The sequence below is a fragment of the Engystomops pustulosus genome, chromosome 4 (assembly GCF_040894005.1).
Source record: "Engystomops pustulosus chromosome 4, aEngPut4.maternal, whole genome shotgun sequence".
Lineage (NCBI taxonomy): Eukaryota > Metazoa > Chordata > Amphibia > Anura > Leptodactylidae > Engystomops > Engystomops pustulosus.
Genome location: NC_092414.1, coordinates 829,335 through 841,898, shown reverse-complemented (window position 1 = coordinate 841,898; position 12,564 = coordinate 829,335). Strand labels below are relative to the sequence as shown.

At 49.9% G+C, this 12,564-nt stretch overlaps 1 protein-coding gene across 2 annotated transcripts in view; it reads left to right on the top strand.

Annotated features, from left to right (window-relative positions):
* The window catches only part of LOC140125885 (solute carrier organic anion transporter family member 1B3-like), a 63,741-nt gene extending 52,384 nt beyond the window's left edge, over positions 1-11,357 (top strand). For both annotated transcript variants that reach the window (XM_072144770.1, XM_072144769.1), the window contains exon 16: positions 11,103-11,357. In XM_072144770.1, coding sequence (XP_072000871.1) covers positions 11,103-11,292 — 190 coding nt within the window. In that variant the 3' untranslated portion in view covers positions 11,293-11,357. The remainder of the gene's footprint in view (positions 1-11,102) is intronic.
* The last annotated feature ends 1,207 nt before the right edge of the window (positions 11,358-12,564 follow it).

The window sequence follows — 12,564 nt, the reverse complement described above, 5'->3', positions numbered from 1 at the left end:
ATCCATAGCCACCGATACATGATACAGGGATAGCCACCGATACATCCATAGTCACCGATACATCCATAGTAACCGATACAGGGATAGCCACCGATACATCCATAGTCACCGATACATCCATAGTCACTGATACATCCATAGTCACCGATACATCCATAGTCACCGATACATCCATAGTCACCGATACATCCATAGTCACTGATACATCCATAGCCACCGATACATCCATAGCCACCGATACATCCATAGTCACCGATACATCCATAGCCACTGATACATCCATAGTCACTGATACATCCATAGTCACCGATACATCCATAGCCACCGATACATCCATAGCCACTGATACATCCATAGTCACTGATACATCCATAGCCACCGATACATCCATAGCCACCGATACATGATACAGGGATAGCCACCGATACATCCATAGTCACCGATACATCCATAGTAACCGATACAGGGATAGCCACCGATACATCCATAGTCACCGATACATCCATAGTCACCGATACATCCATAGTCACCGATACATGATACAGGGATAGCCACCGATACAGCCATAGCCACCGATACATCCATAGCCACCGATACATCCATAGCCACCGATACATCCATAGCCACCGATACATCCATAGCCACCGATACATCCATAGCCACCGATACATGATACAGGGATAGCCACCGATACATCCATAGCCACCGATACCTCCATAGCCACGATACATGATACAGGGATAGCCACCGATACATCCATAGTCGCCGATACATCCATAGTCACCGATACATCCATAGTCACTGACACATCCATAGTCACTGACACATCCATAGCCAGCGATACATCCATAGTCACCGATACAGGGATAGCCACCGATACATCCATAGTCACCGATACAGCCATAGTCACCGATACATCCATAGCCACCCATACATCCATAGCCACCGATACATGATACAGGGATAGCCACCGATACATCCATAGTCACCGATACATCCATAGTCACCGATACATCCATAGTCACCGATACATCCATAGTCACCGATACATGATACAGGGATAGCCACCGATTAGAGATGAGCGAGCACTAAAATGCTCGGGTACTCGTTATTCGAGACGAACTTTTCCCGATGCTCGAGTGCTCGTCTCGAATAACGAGCCCCATTGAAGTCAATGGGAGACTCGAGGATTTTTCAAGGGGACCAAGGCTCTGCACAGGGAAGAGCTTGGCCAAACACCTGGGAACCTCAGAAAAGGATGGAACCACCACGGAAATGGACAGGAAACAGCAGGGGCAGCATGCATGGATGCCTCTGAGGCTGCTTAATCGCACCATTATGCCAAAATTATGGGCAACAGCATGGCCATGACAGAGTGACAGAATGAGGCTAGATAGCATCTAAAACATCCAATAATTGACCCTGACACTATAGGGGACGGCATGCAGAGGCAGCGGCAGCAGGCTAGAGAGTGGCATGGCGACATACCCCAAATGGACTCAGGCTTCACCAAAGGAGGTGAAATGATTTCCTATGTGAACAAAAGGTTGACGGTATATTTAGTCGATAACACAGCATGGTGGCGACATAGTGACCAAGTTCCATAACGTATCTGGTGAAACACCCGAAAAATGAGCCTGACACAGCTCTTTTGATAAGGGGACGACATGTGGAGGCAGCCATGGAGACGACGTCCATGATTAAGAGCGACAGTATGGGGCATTCATATTGCGCTGCTATGATTGCAACTTCAGGTCTCCAGCATGGCGGCGACAGACGCGCCGAGTTCCACTATGTATCTGGTGAAACACCTGAAAATTCTGCCTGACACAGCTCGTTTGATAAGGGGATGATGTGCTGCATATCCTCTCTTGCTCCAGCGTCTGGGGTATAGAGAGTTGAAATGAGACATTGGTGGACACTGTGGAGGATCGAGGAGGCAAAATGGACAGAAAACAGCAGGGGCAGCATGCATGGATGCCTCTGAGGCTGCCTAATCTTGGGATGGAGCTGGCGGTCCACTGCCAGGCGAGCTTTCGCCTGTCCAAGCCCCTGTCTCTCGGCTCCTCCCCACCCAAAATGGGCCTGGGGGCCAGAAGCGTTTACTTTGTAAAAATTATAATTTTCAAAGCAGGCCGGGTCGTTTGAATATTTCACCTAGGAATAATGGAATAGCATAGTGGTTCTATTTTTAATTGTTTTTACGGAAATGGTTCCATGATTAAGAGCGACAGTATGGGGCATCCATATTGCGCTGCTATGATTGCAACTTCAGGTCTCCAGCATGGCGGCGACAGATGGGCCGAGTTCCACTATGTATCTGGTGAAACACCTGAAAATTCTGCCTGACACAGCTCGTTTGATAAGGGGACCATGTATGGAGGCAGTGAACTAGTAGTAGATTAAAGGTGCTGCAGTTAAAACTATGTTAGTTGGATCTTGGCATGGAGCTGGCGCTCCGCTGCCAGGCGAGCTTTCGCCAATCCAAGCCCCTGTCTCTAGGCTACTCCCCAAACAGCACTTCTAAGAACCTATTGTATAAGATCAAGTGTAGTAGCGTTCTTATAAGTTTAGGATATGCCGGGTGAGGGGAATGTAAACAGATGCGCAAGAAGCGCTGAAATAATATCGGTAAATGATAAAAGTTTGCCAGTATATTTTGTGGATTACACAGCTGGGTGGCGACAAAGTTAACAAGTTTGTTGTGGAAGCCATGAAAACAACCCAAAATTCTGCCTGACACAGCTCGTTTGATAAGGGGACCATGTATGCTTACAGTTCATGCCAGTAGCTGCACTGGCTGCCAGTCTCCTTTCGAATAGTTTAAAATAATAACCCTCATCCATAAAGCTCTGTATAATGCTGCACCCCCCTACCTCTCCTCTCTTATCTCAGTCTATCGCCCAACCCGTGCTCTTAGATCCGCCAGTGATCTTAGATTAACCTCTACCCTAGTGCGGACCTCCCACTCGCGTCTCCAAGACTTCTCTAGAGCTGCACCAATTCTATGGAATGCTCTGCCCTGGACTATCAGACTAATTCCTAACCTCCAAAGTTTCAAACGTGCTCTTAAAACCCATTTCTTTAGGCAAGCCTATAACACTCATTAACTGCATGAAGTTTTAACTCTTCTACTAACCCGTCCTGTGTCGTCCTCCCATCTGTTATCCAGCAACCAACAGGCACCAGACTTCTCTGCAGTCCCATTCACCCTGGACCTGGTATATAAGATGACGGCTGAGTGGTTCAAGCGACAGCAATTCCATTTATTATATTTTGTTCTATTCCCTAAGAAGAATGGCTTGACCATTAAAAATTCTTTTACCTCGTGTTACCCCATCATCTTCATAAACCGTAAGCTCTGGCGAGCAGGGACCTCACTCCTGTTGTTCCATACAAATGTTGTGCTCTGTTACATTACATTTGTATTTGTTTCCTATGATTTGTAAAGCGCTACAGAATATGATGACGCTATATAAATAAAGATTATTATTATTATTATGGAGGCAGTGAACTAGTAGTAGATTAAAGGTGCTGCAGTTAAAACTATGTTAGTTGGATCTTGGGATGGAGCTGGCGCTCCGCTGCCAGGCGAGCTTTCGCCAATCCAAGCCCCTGTCTCTAGGCTACTCCCCAAACAGCACTTCTAAGAACCTTTTGTATAAGATCAAGTGTAGTAGCGTTCTTATAAGTTTAGGATATGGCGGGTGAGGGGAATGTAAACAGATGCGCAAGAAGCGCTGAAATAATATCCCTAAATGGTAAAAGTTTGCAAGTATATTTTGTGGATTACACAGCAGGGTGGCGACAAAGTTAACAAGTTTGATGTGGAATGCCCTGTAATAGCTCTTGGGCAGTGTGCCTTTTATCGCCTAGGCTCAGCAGTTTGAGCACCGCCTGCTGTCGCTTAGCGACGGCACTGCTGCTGTGCCTAGAGCTAGTGACTGATGGCGCCATGCCCACGGATGGTAATTCGGAGGAGGAGGAGGTGGAGGAGGGGTGGGAGGAGGAGGAGGCATAGTAGGCCTTTGAGACCTGGACCGAGGTAGGCCCCGCAATCCTCTGCGTCGGCAGTATATGACCAGCCCCAGGGTCAGACTCGGTCCCAGCCTGCACCAAGTTAAGTGTAGTAGCGTTCTTATAAGTTTGGGATATGGCGGGTGAGGGGAATGTAAACAGATGCGCAAGAAGCGCTGAAATAATATCCATAAATGGTAAAAGTTTGCCAGTATATTTTGTGGATAACACAGCTGGGTGGCGACAAAGTTAACAACTTTGATGTGGAATCCATGAAAACAACCCAAATTTCTGCCTGACACACCTCGTTTGATAAGGGGACGATGTATGGAGGCAGCTATATGGACGACTTTTGGAGGTAGCAATGGAGACAACGTGTGGAGGCTGCTATGGAGACAATTTAATTTGGATAGTGCCTGTATGTGGCAGTCCAAAAAAGTTTTCAAACCAGAGGAGCAGGTAGGTGGCCCTCCAGAAAAATTAAATGCATAAAGTACTATAGCTAGAGCCAGTTGGCCCTGGCAAAAAATAGCCAGTTTCCTCTGCTTTAGTGTACAAAGAGGAGGAGGAGGAGGAAAATGAGGAGGAGGAGTGCATACATTATTCAGGTTGAGCTTCTTTCACCTGGTGGAGAATGGAAATCCTGAGAAATCCAGGCTTTATTCATCTTGATAAGCCTCAGCCTGTCAGCGCTGTCAGTCGACAGGCATGTACGCTTATCGGTGATGATGCCACCAGCTGCACTGAAAACCCGCTCGGACAAGACGCTAGCGGCAGGGCAGGCAAGAACCTCCAAGGCGTACAGCGCCAGTTCGTGCCAAATGTCCAGCTTTGAAACCCAGTAGTTGTAGGGAGCTGTGTGATCATTTAGGACGATGGTATGGTCAGCTACGTACTCCCTCACCATCTTTCTGTAAAGATCAGCCCTACTCTGCCGAGACTGGGGACAGGTGACAGTGTCTTGCTGGGGTGACATAAAGCTGGCAAAAGCCTTGTAAAGCGTACCCCTGCCAGTGCTGGACAAGCTGCCTGCTCGCCTACTCTCCCTCGCTACTTGTCCCGCAGAACTACGCACTCTGCCGCTAGCGCTGTCAGAAGGGAAATACTGTTTCAGCTTGTGCACCAGGGCCTGCTGGTATTCATGCATTCTCACACTCCTTTCCTCTGCAGGGATGAGAGTGGAAAGATTTTGCTTGTACCGTGGGTCCAGGAGAGTGAATACCCAGTAATCGGTGCTGGAATAAATTCTTTGAACGCGAGGGTCACGGGATAGGCAGCCTAGCATGAAATCTGCCATATGCGCCAGAGTCCCAACGCGCAAGAATTCACTCCCCTCACTGGCCTGACTGTCCATTTCCTCCTCCTCCAACTCCTTCAACTCCTCTTCTTCTGCCCATACACGCTGAACAGTGAAGGACTGAACAATGGTCCCCTCTTCTGTCTCGCCAACATTCTCCTCTTCCTCCTCCTCCACCTCCACCGATATGCGCTGAGAAACAGACCTGAGGGTGCTTTGGCTATCAACAAGGGAATCTTCTTCCCCCGTCTCTTGTGACGAGCACAAAGCTTCCGACTTCATGCTGACCAGAGAGTTTTTCAACAGGCCAAGCAGCGGGATGGTGAGGCTGAGAATGGCGGCATCGCCACTGACCATCTGTGTTGACTCCTCAAAGTTACTCAGCACCTGACAGATATCAGACATCCACGTCCACTCCTCATTGTAGACTTGAGGAAGCTGACTGACCTGACTACCAGTTCTGGTGGAAGTTGACATCTGGCAGTCTACAATCGCCCTGCGCTGCTGGTAAACTCTGGATAACATGGTTAATGTTGAATTCCACCTCGTGGGCACGTCGCACAACAGTCGGTGAGCGGGCAGTTGGAGGCGGCGCTGCGCTGCCCTGAGAGTGGCAGCATCTGTGCTGGACTTCCTGAAATGCGCACAGATGCGGCGCACCTTCGTGAGCAAATCAGACAGATTGGGGAATGTCTTGAGGAAACGCTGAACTATGAGATTTAACACATGGGCCAGGCATGGCACATGTGTCAGTCTGCCGAGTTGCAGAGCCGCCACCAGGTTACGGCCGTTGTCACACACAACCATGCCTGGCTTCAGGTTCAGCGGTGCCAGCCACAGATCAGTCTGCGCCGTGATGCCCTGTAATAGTTCTTGGGCGGTGTGCCTTTTATCGCCTAGGCTCAGCAGTTTGAGCACCGCCTGCTGTCGCTTAGCGACGGCACTGCTGCTGTGCTGCTAAAGCTAGCGACTGATGGCGCCATGCCCACGGATGGTAGTTCGGAGGAGGAGGTGGAGGAGGGGTGGGAGGAGGAGGAGGTATAGTAGGCCTGAAAGACCTGGACTGAGGTAGGCCCCGCAATCCTCGGCGTCGGCAGTATATGACCAGCCGCAGGGTCAGACTCGGTCCCAGCCTCCACCAAGTTAACCCAATGTGCCGTCAGCGATATATAGTGGCCCTGCCCGGCAGCACTCGTCCTTGTGTCCATGGTCAGGTGGACCTTGTCAGAAACGGCGTTGGTCAGGGCACGGATGATGTTGTCTGACACGTGCTGGTGCAGGGCTGGGACGGCACATCGGGAAAAGTAGTGGCGGCTGGGGACCGAATACCGAGGGGCGGCCGCCGCCATGAGGTTGCGAAAGGCCTCAGTCTCTACTAGCCTATAGGGCAGCATCTCCAGGCTAAGCAATCTGGAGATGTGGACATTAAGGGCTTGGGCGTGCGGGTGGGTTGCACTATATTTCCGTTTCCGCTCCAGCGTCTGGGGTATGGAGAGCTGAACGCTGGTGGATGCTGTGGAGGATCGTGGAGGCGACGATGGGGTTTTTGTAGCAGGGTCCTGGGCAGGGGGCTGACTATCAGCTGACACAGGGGAAGGAGCAGTGGTGTGCACGGCCGGAGGTGAACGGGCTTGGTGCCACTGAGTGGGGTGTTTAGCATTCATATGCCTGCGCATACTGGTGGTAGTTAAGCTAGTAGTGGTGGAACCCCTGCTGATCCTGGTTTGGCAAATGTGGCACACCACAGTCTGTCGGTCATCCGGTGTTTCCTTAAAGAACCTCCAGACTTCTGAAAATCTAGCCCTCGCCGCGGGAGCCCTCGCCACGGGAGCTTCACTACGTGACACATTTGGCGCTGATGCACCAGCTCTGGCCCTGCCTCTCCGTCTGGCCCCACCACTGCCTCTTCCAACCTGTTCTGCTATAGGACTCGCCTCTGTCTCAGAAGCACTGTGTTCACCCGGCCTATCAACCCAGCTTGGGTCTGTCACCTCATCATCCTCCGATCCCTCAGTCTGCTCCCCCCTCGGACTTCCTGCCCTGACAACAACTTCCCCACTGTCTGACAACCGTGTCTCCTCATCGTCGGACACCTCTTTACACACTTCCACTACGTCAAGAAGGTCATCATCACCCACAGACTGCGACTGTGGAAAACCTGGGCATCGGAAAATTGCTCAGCAGCAACCGGACAAGTGGTTTGTGACTGTGGGAAGGGTCCAGAAAACAGTTCCTCAGAGTATGCCGGTTCAAATGCCAAATTTTCCTGGGAGGGGGCAGACTGGGGGGGAGGAGGCTGAGGTGCAGGAGCTGGAGGAGTGCCGATTTCGGTGACATGGGTGGACTGCGTGGAAGACTGACTGGTGGACAAATTGCTCGAAGCATTGTCGGCAATCCACGACATCACCTGTTCGCACTGTTCTGGCCTCAACAGTGCTCTACCACGAGTCCCAGTAACTTCAGGCATGAACCTAGGGAGTGTAGCTCTGCGGCGTTCCCCTGCTCCCTCATCAGCAGGTGGTGTCTCACCCCGCCCAGGACCACGGCCTCTGACCCCTGCAGTAGTTGGACGCCCACGTCCCCGCCCTCGTCCTCTACCCCTAGCCCTCGGGTTAAACATTTTGAAAATGAAAGTTATAACTTTAATTTTTTTTTAACTTTTTTTTGTGTTTTTTTGTGTTTTTTAGTTTTTAAAACCAAACGATGCTATCCTATTGCTATGGCTATTTTCTAGCCAAGTATGAAAGCACACTACTATGCCAGATGAGATGACGCTGAGTTATTAAACAAAATAAACGTAAAATAAAAAGAAACTGGCAGACTCTGCCTAATTGAAATCCAACCCCTAATAAATTGTCCCACTTCGGTGTTTGAGGTGGATATGTGTGTCACTAAGAGCTAAACACAACGGTAGCAAGTCCCCCTGCTAATTCCTCACAATATAGTACTAGCTGCACTACTAGTGCCAGCAAGCCCAGCCACAAGCAAATAAAAAAAAAAAAAAGTATAACGTTATTGTAGCCCTAAGAAGGGCTGTTGGGTTCTTGTAGAATCACTCCTGCCTAACACTATTCTAATAGAACACCCTAACGCTTTCCCTGACCAGCAGCAGCTCTCTCCCTAGCGGCATCCAGACACAGAATGATCCGAGCAGCGCGGCCAGCGGCTAGTCTATCCCAGGGTCACCTGATCTGGCCAGCCAACCACTGCTATCCACGTGTAAGGGTACCACGTCATGCTGGGTGGAGTGCAGAGGCTCCTGGCTTGTGATTGGCTCTGTTTCTGGCCGCCAAAAAGCAAAACGGCGGGAGCTGCCATTTTCTCGAGCGGGCGAAGTATTCGTCCGAGCAACGAGCAGTTTCGAGTACGCTAATGCTCCAACCAGCATCAAGCTCGGACGAGTATGTTCGCTCATCTCTACCACCGATACAGGGATAGCCACCGATACATCCATAGTCACCGATACAGGGATAGCCACCGATACATCCATAGTCACCGATACATCCATAGCCACCGATACATCCATAGCCACCGATACATCCATAGTCACTGATACATCCATAGTCACTGATACATCCATAGTCACTGATACATCCATAGCCACTGATACATCCATAGCCACCGATACATCCATAGTCACTGATACATCCATAGCCACCGATACATCCATAGTCACCGATACATCCATAGCCACTGATACATCCATAGCCACCGATACATCCATAGTCACCGATACATCCATAGTCACCGATACATCCATAGCCACCGATACATCCATAGCCACCGATACATCAATAGCCACCGATACATCCATAGCCACCGATACATCCATAGTCACTGATACATCCATAGACACCGATACATCCATAGTCACCGATACATCCATAGTCACTGATACATCCATAGCCACTGATACATCCATAGACACCGATACATCCATAGACACCGATACATCCATAGCCACCGATACATCCATAGTCACCGATACATCCATAGTCACCGATACATCCATAGTCACTGATACATCCATAGTCACTGATACAGCCATAGCCACTGATACATCCATAGTCACTGATACATCCATAGTCACCGATACATCCATAGTCACTGATACAGCCATAGCCACTGATACATCCATAGTCACCGATACATCCATAGTCACCGATACATCCATAGTCACCGATACATCCATAGTCACCGATACATCCATAGTCACTGATACATCCATAGTCACTGATACAGCCATAGCCACTGATACATCCATAGTCACTGATACATCCATAGTCACCGATACATCCATAGTCACTGATACAGCCATAGCCACTGATACATCCATAGTCACCGATACATCCATAGTCACCGATACATCCATAGCCACTGATACATCCATAGTCACTGATACATCCATAGTCACTGATACATCCATAGTCACCGATACATTCATAGTCACTGATACATCCATAGTCACTGATACATCCATAGCCACCGATACATCCATAGCCACCGATACATTCATAGTCACTGATACATCCATAGTCACTGATACATCCATAGCCACTGATACATCTATAGTCACCGATACATCCATAGTCACTGATACATCCATAGTCACTGATACATCCATAGCCACTGATACATCCATAGTCACTGATACATCCATAGTCACCGATACATCCATAGTCACTGATACATCCATAGTCACCGATACAGCCATAGTCACCGATACATCCATAGCCACCGATACATCCATAGTCACTGATACATCCATAGTCACTGATACATCCATAGTCACCGATACAGCCATAGTCACCGATACATCCATAGTCACCGATACAGCCATAGTCACCGATACATCCATAGTCACCGATACATCCATAGCCACCGATACATCCATAGCCACCGATACATCCATAGCCACCGATACATCCATAGTCACCGATACATCCATAGTCACCGATACAGCCATAGTCACCGATACATCCATAGTCACCGATACATCCATAGCCACCGATACATCCATAGTCACTGATACATCCATAGTCACTGATACATCCATAGCCACTGATACATCCATAGTCACCGATACATCCATAGCCACCGATACATCCATAGTCACTGATACATCCATAGTCACTGATACATCCATAGTCACCGATACATCCATAGTCACCGATACATCCATAGTCACCGATACATCCATAGCCACTGATACATCCATAGCCACTGATACAGCCATAGTCACTGATACATCCATAGTCACTGATACATCCATAGTCACCGATACAGCCATAGCCACCGATACATCCATAGTCACTGATACATCCATAGCCACTGATACATCCATAGCCACTGATACATCCATAGTCACCGATACATCCATAGTCACTGATACATCCATAGTCACCGATACATCCATAGTCACTGATACATCCATAGTCACCGATACATCCATAGTCACTGATACATCCATAGTCACTGATACATCCATAGTCACCGATACATCCATAGTCACCGATACATCCATAGTCACTGATACATCCATAGTCACCGATACATCCATAGTCACTGATACATCCATAGTCACTGATACATCCATAGTCACCGATACATCCATAGTCACCGATACATCCATAGTCACTGATACATCCATAGTACATAGTACACCCCTTGAACTTAGTACACTCTGCACTGCTCTTATTAAATGTTCCCCAATGTGTTATAATTTAATCCTGATTGAAGTGGGGATACAAACTGTTCATAATATGACGTGATTCCTCCTCTCCTGCAGGAACACCTTCCTGGGCCTCACTGTTGGGATCCGGGCCCCGTCCTTCCTCTTATTCCTCTGCTTTATATTTATGGTGAAGAAGAAGTATCCAGCGAAGAAAGGGAACGAGGCCAAGAGACCGGAGCCCTCCGAAGATGGTGGGAAAGGGGCGAGCGATGCCCCCGAAATAGAGAAACAGACTTTTATATAGTGACCCCCACCCAAAAATCATGAGAAGTCCTGGTACAAGGATCCTGATAGGTTCTGGTCACATGACTGCTCACACAATGTACAGATCTAATAAAATATATCCACAGCTGCCTCACGTCTCTATAAGTCCTGCCTGTATATCCTGTGTGAGAGGTAGTCACAGCCCCGCCCCCTGCCTGTATATCCTGTGTGATGGTAGTCACAGCCCCGCCCCCTGCCTGTATATCCTGTGTGAGAGGTAGTCACAGCCCCGCCCCCTGCCTGTATATCCTGTGTGAGAGGTAGTCACAGCCCCGCCCCCTGCCTGTATATCCTGTGTGAGAGGTAGTCACAGCCCCGCCCCCTGCCTGTATATCCTGTGTGAGAGGCAGTCACAGCTCCGCCCCCTGCCTGTATATCCTGTGTGAGAGGTAGTCACAGCCCCGCCCCCTGCCTGTATATCCTGTGTGAGAGGTAGTCACAGCCCCGCCCCCTGCCTGTATATCCTGTGTGAGAGGTAGTCACAGCCCCGCCCCCTGCCTGTATATCCTGTGTGAGAGGTAGTCACAGCCCCGCCCCCTGCCTGTATATCCTGTGTGAGAGGTAGCCACAGCCCCGCCCCCTGCCTGTATATCCTGTGTGAGAGGTAGCCACAGCCCCGCCCCCTGCCTGTATATCCTGTGTGAGAGGTAGTCACAGCCCCGCCCCCTGCCTGTATATCCTGTGTGAGAGGTAGTCACAGCCCTGCCCCCTGCCTGTATATCCTGTGTGAGAGGTAGTCACAGCCCTGCCCCCTGCCTGTATATCCTGTGTGAGAGGTAGTCACAGCCCCGCCCCCTGCCTGTATATCCTGTGTGAGAGGTAGTCACAGCCCCGCCCCCTGCCTGTATATCCTGTGTGAGAGGTAGCCACAGCCCCGCCCCCTGCCTGTATATCCTGTGTGAGAGGTAGTCACAGCCCCGCCCCCTGCCTGTATATCCTGTGTGAGAGGTAGTCACAGCCCCGCCCCCTGCCTGTATATCCTGTGTGAGAGGTAGCCACAGCCCCGCCCCCTGCCTGTATATCCTGTGTGAGAGGTAGCCACAGCCCCGCCCTCTGCCTGTATATCCTGTGTGAGAGGTAGTCACAGCCCCGCCCCCTGCCTGTATATCCTGTGTGAGAGGTAGCCACAGCCCCGCCCCCTGCCTGTATATCCTGTGTGAGAGGTAGTCACAGCCCCGCCCCTGCCTGTATATCCTGTGTGAGAGGTAGTCACAGCCCCGCCCCCTGCCTGTATATCCTGTGTGAGAGGTAG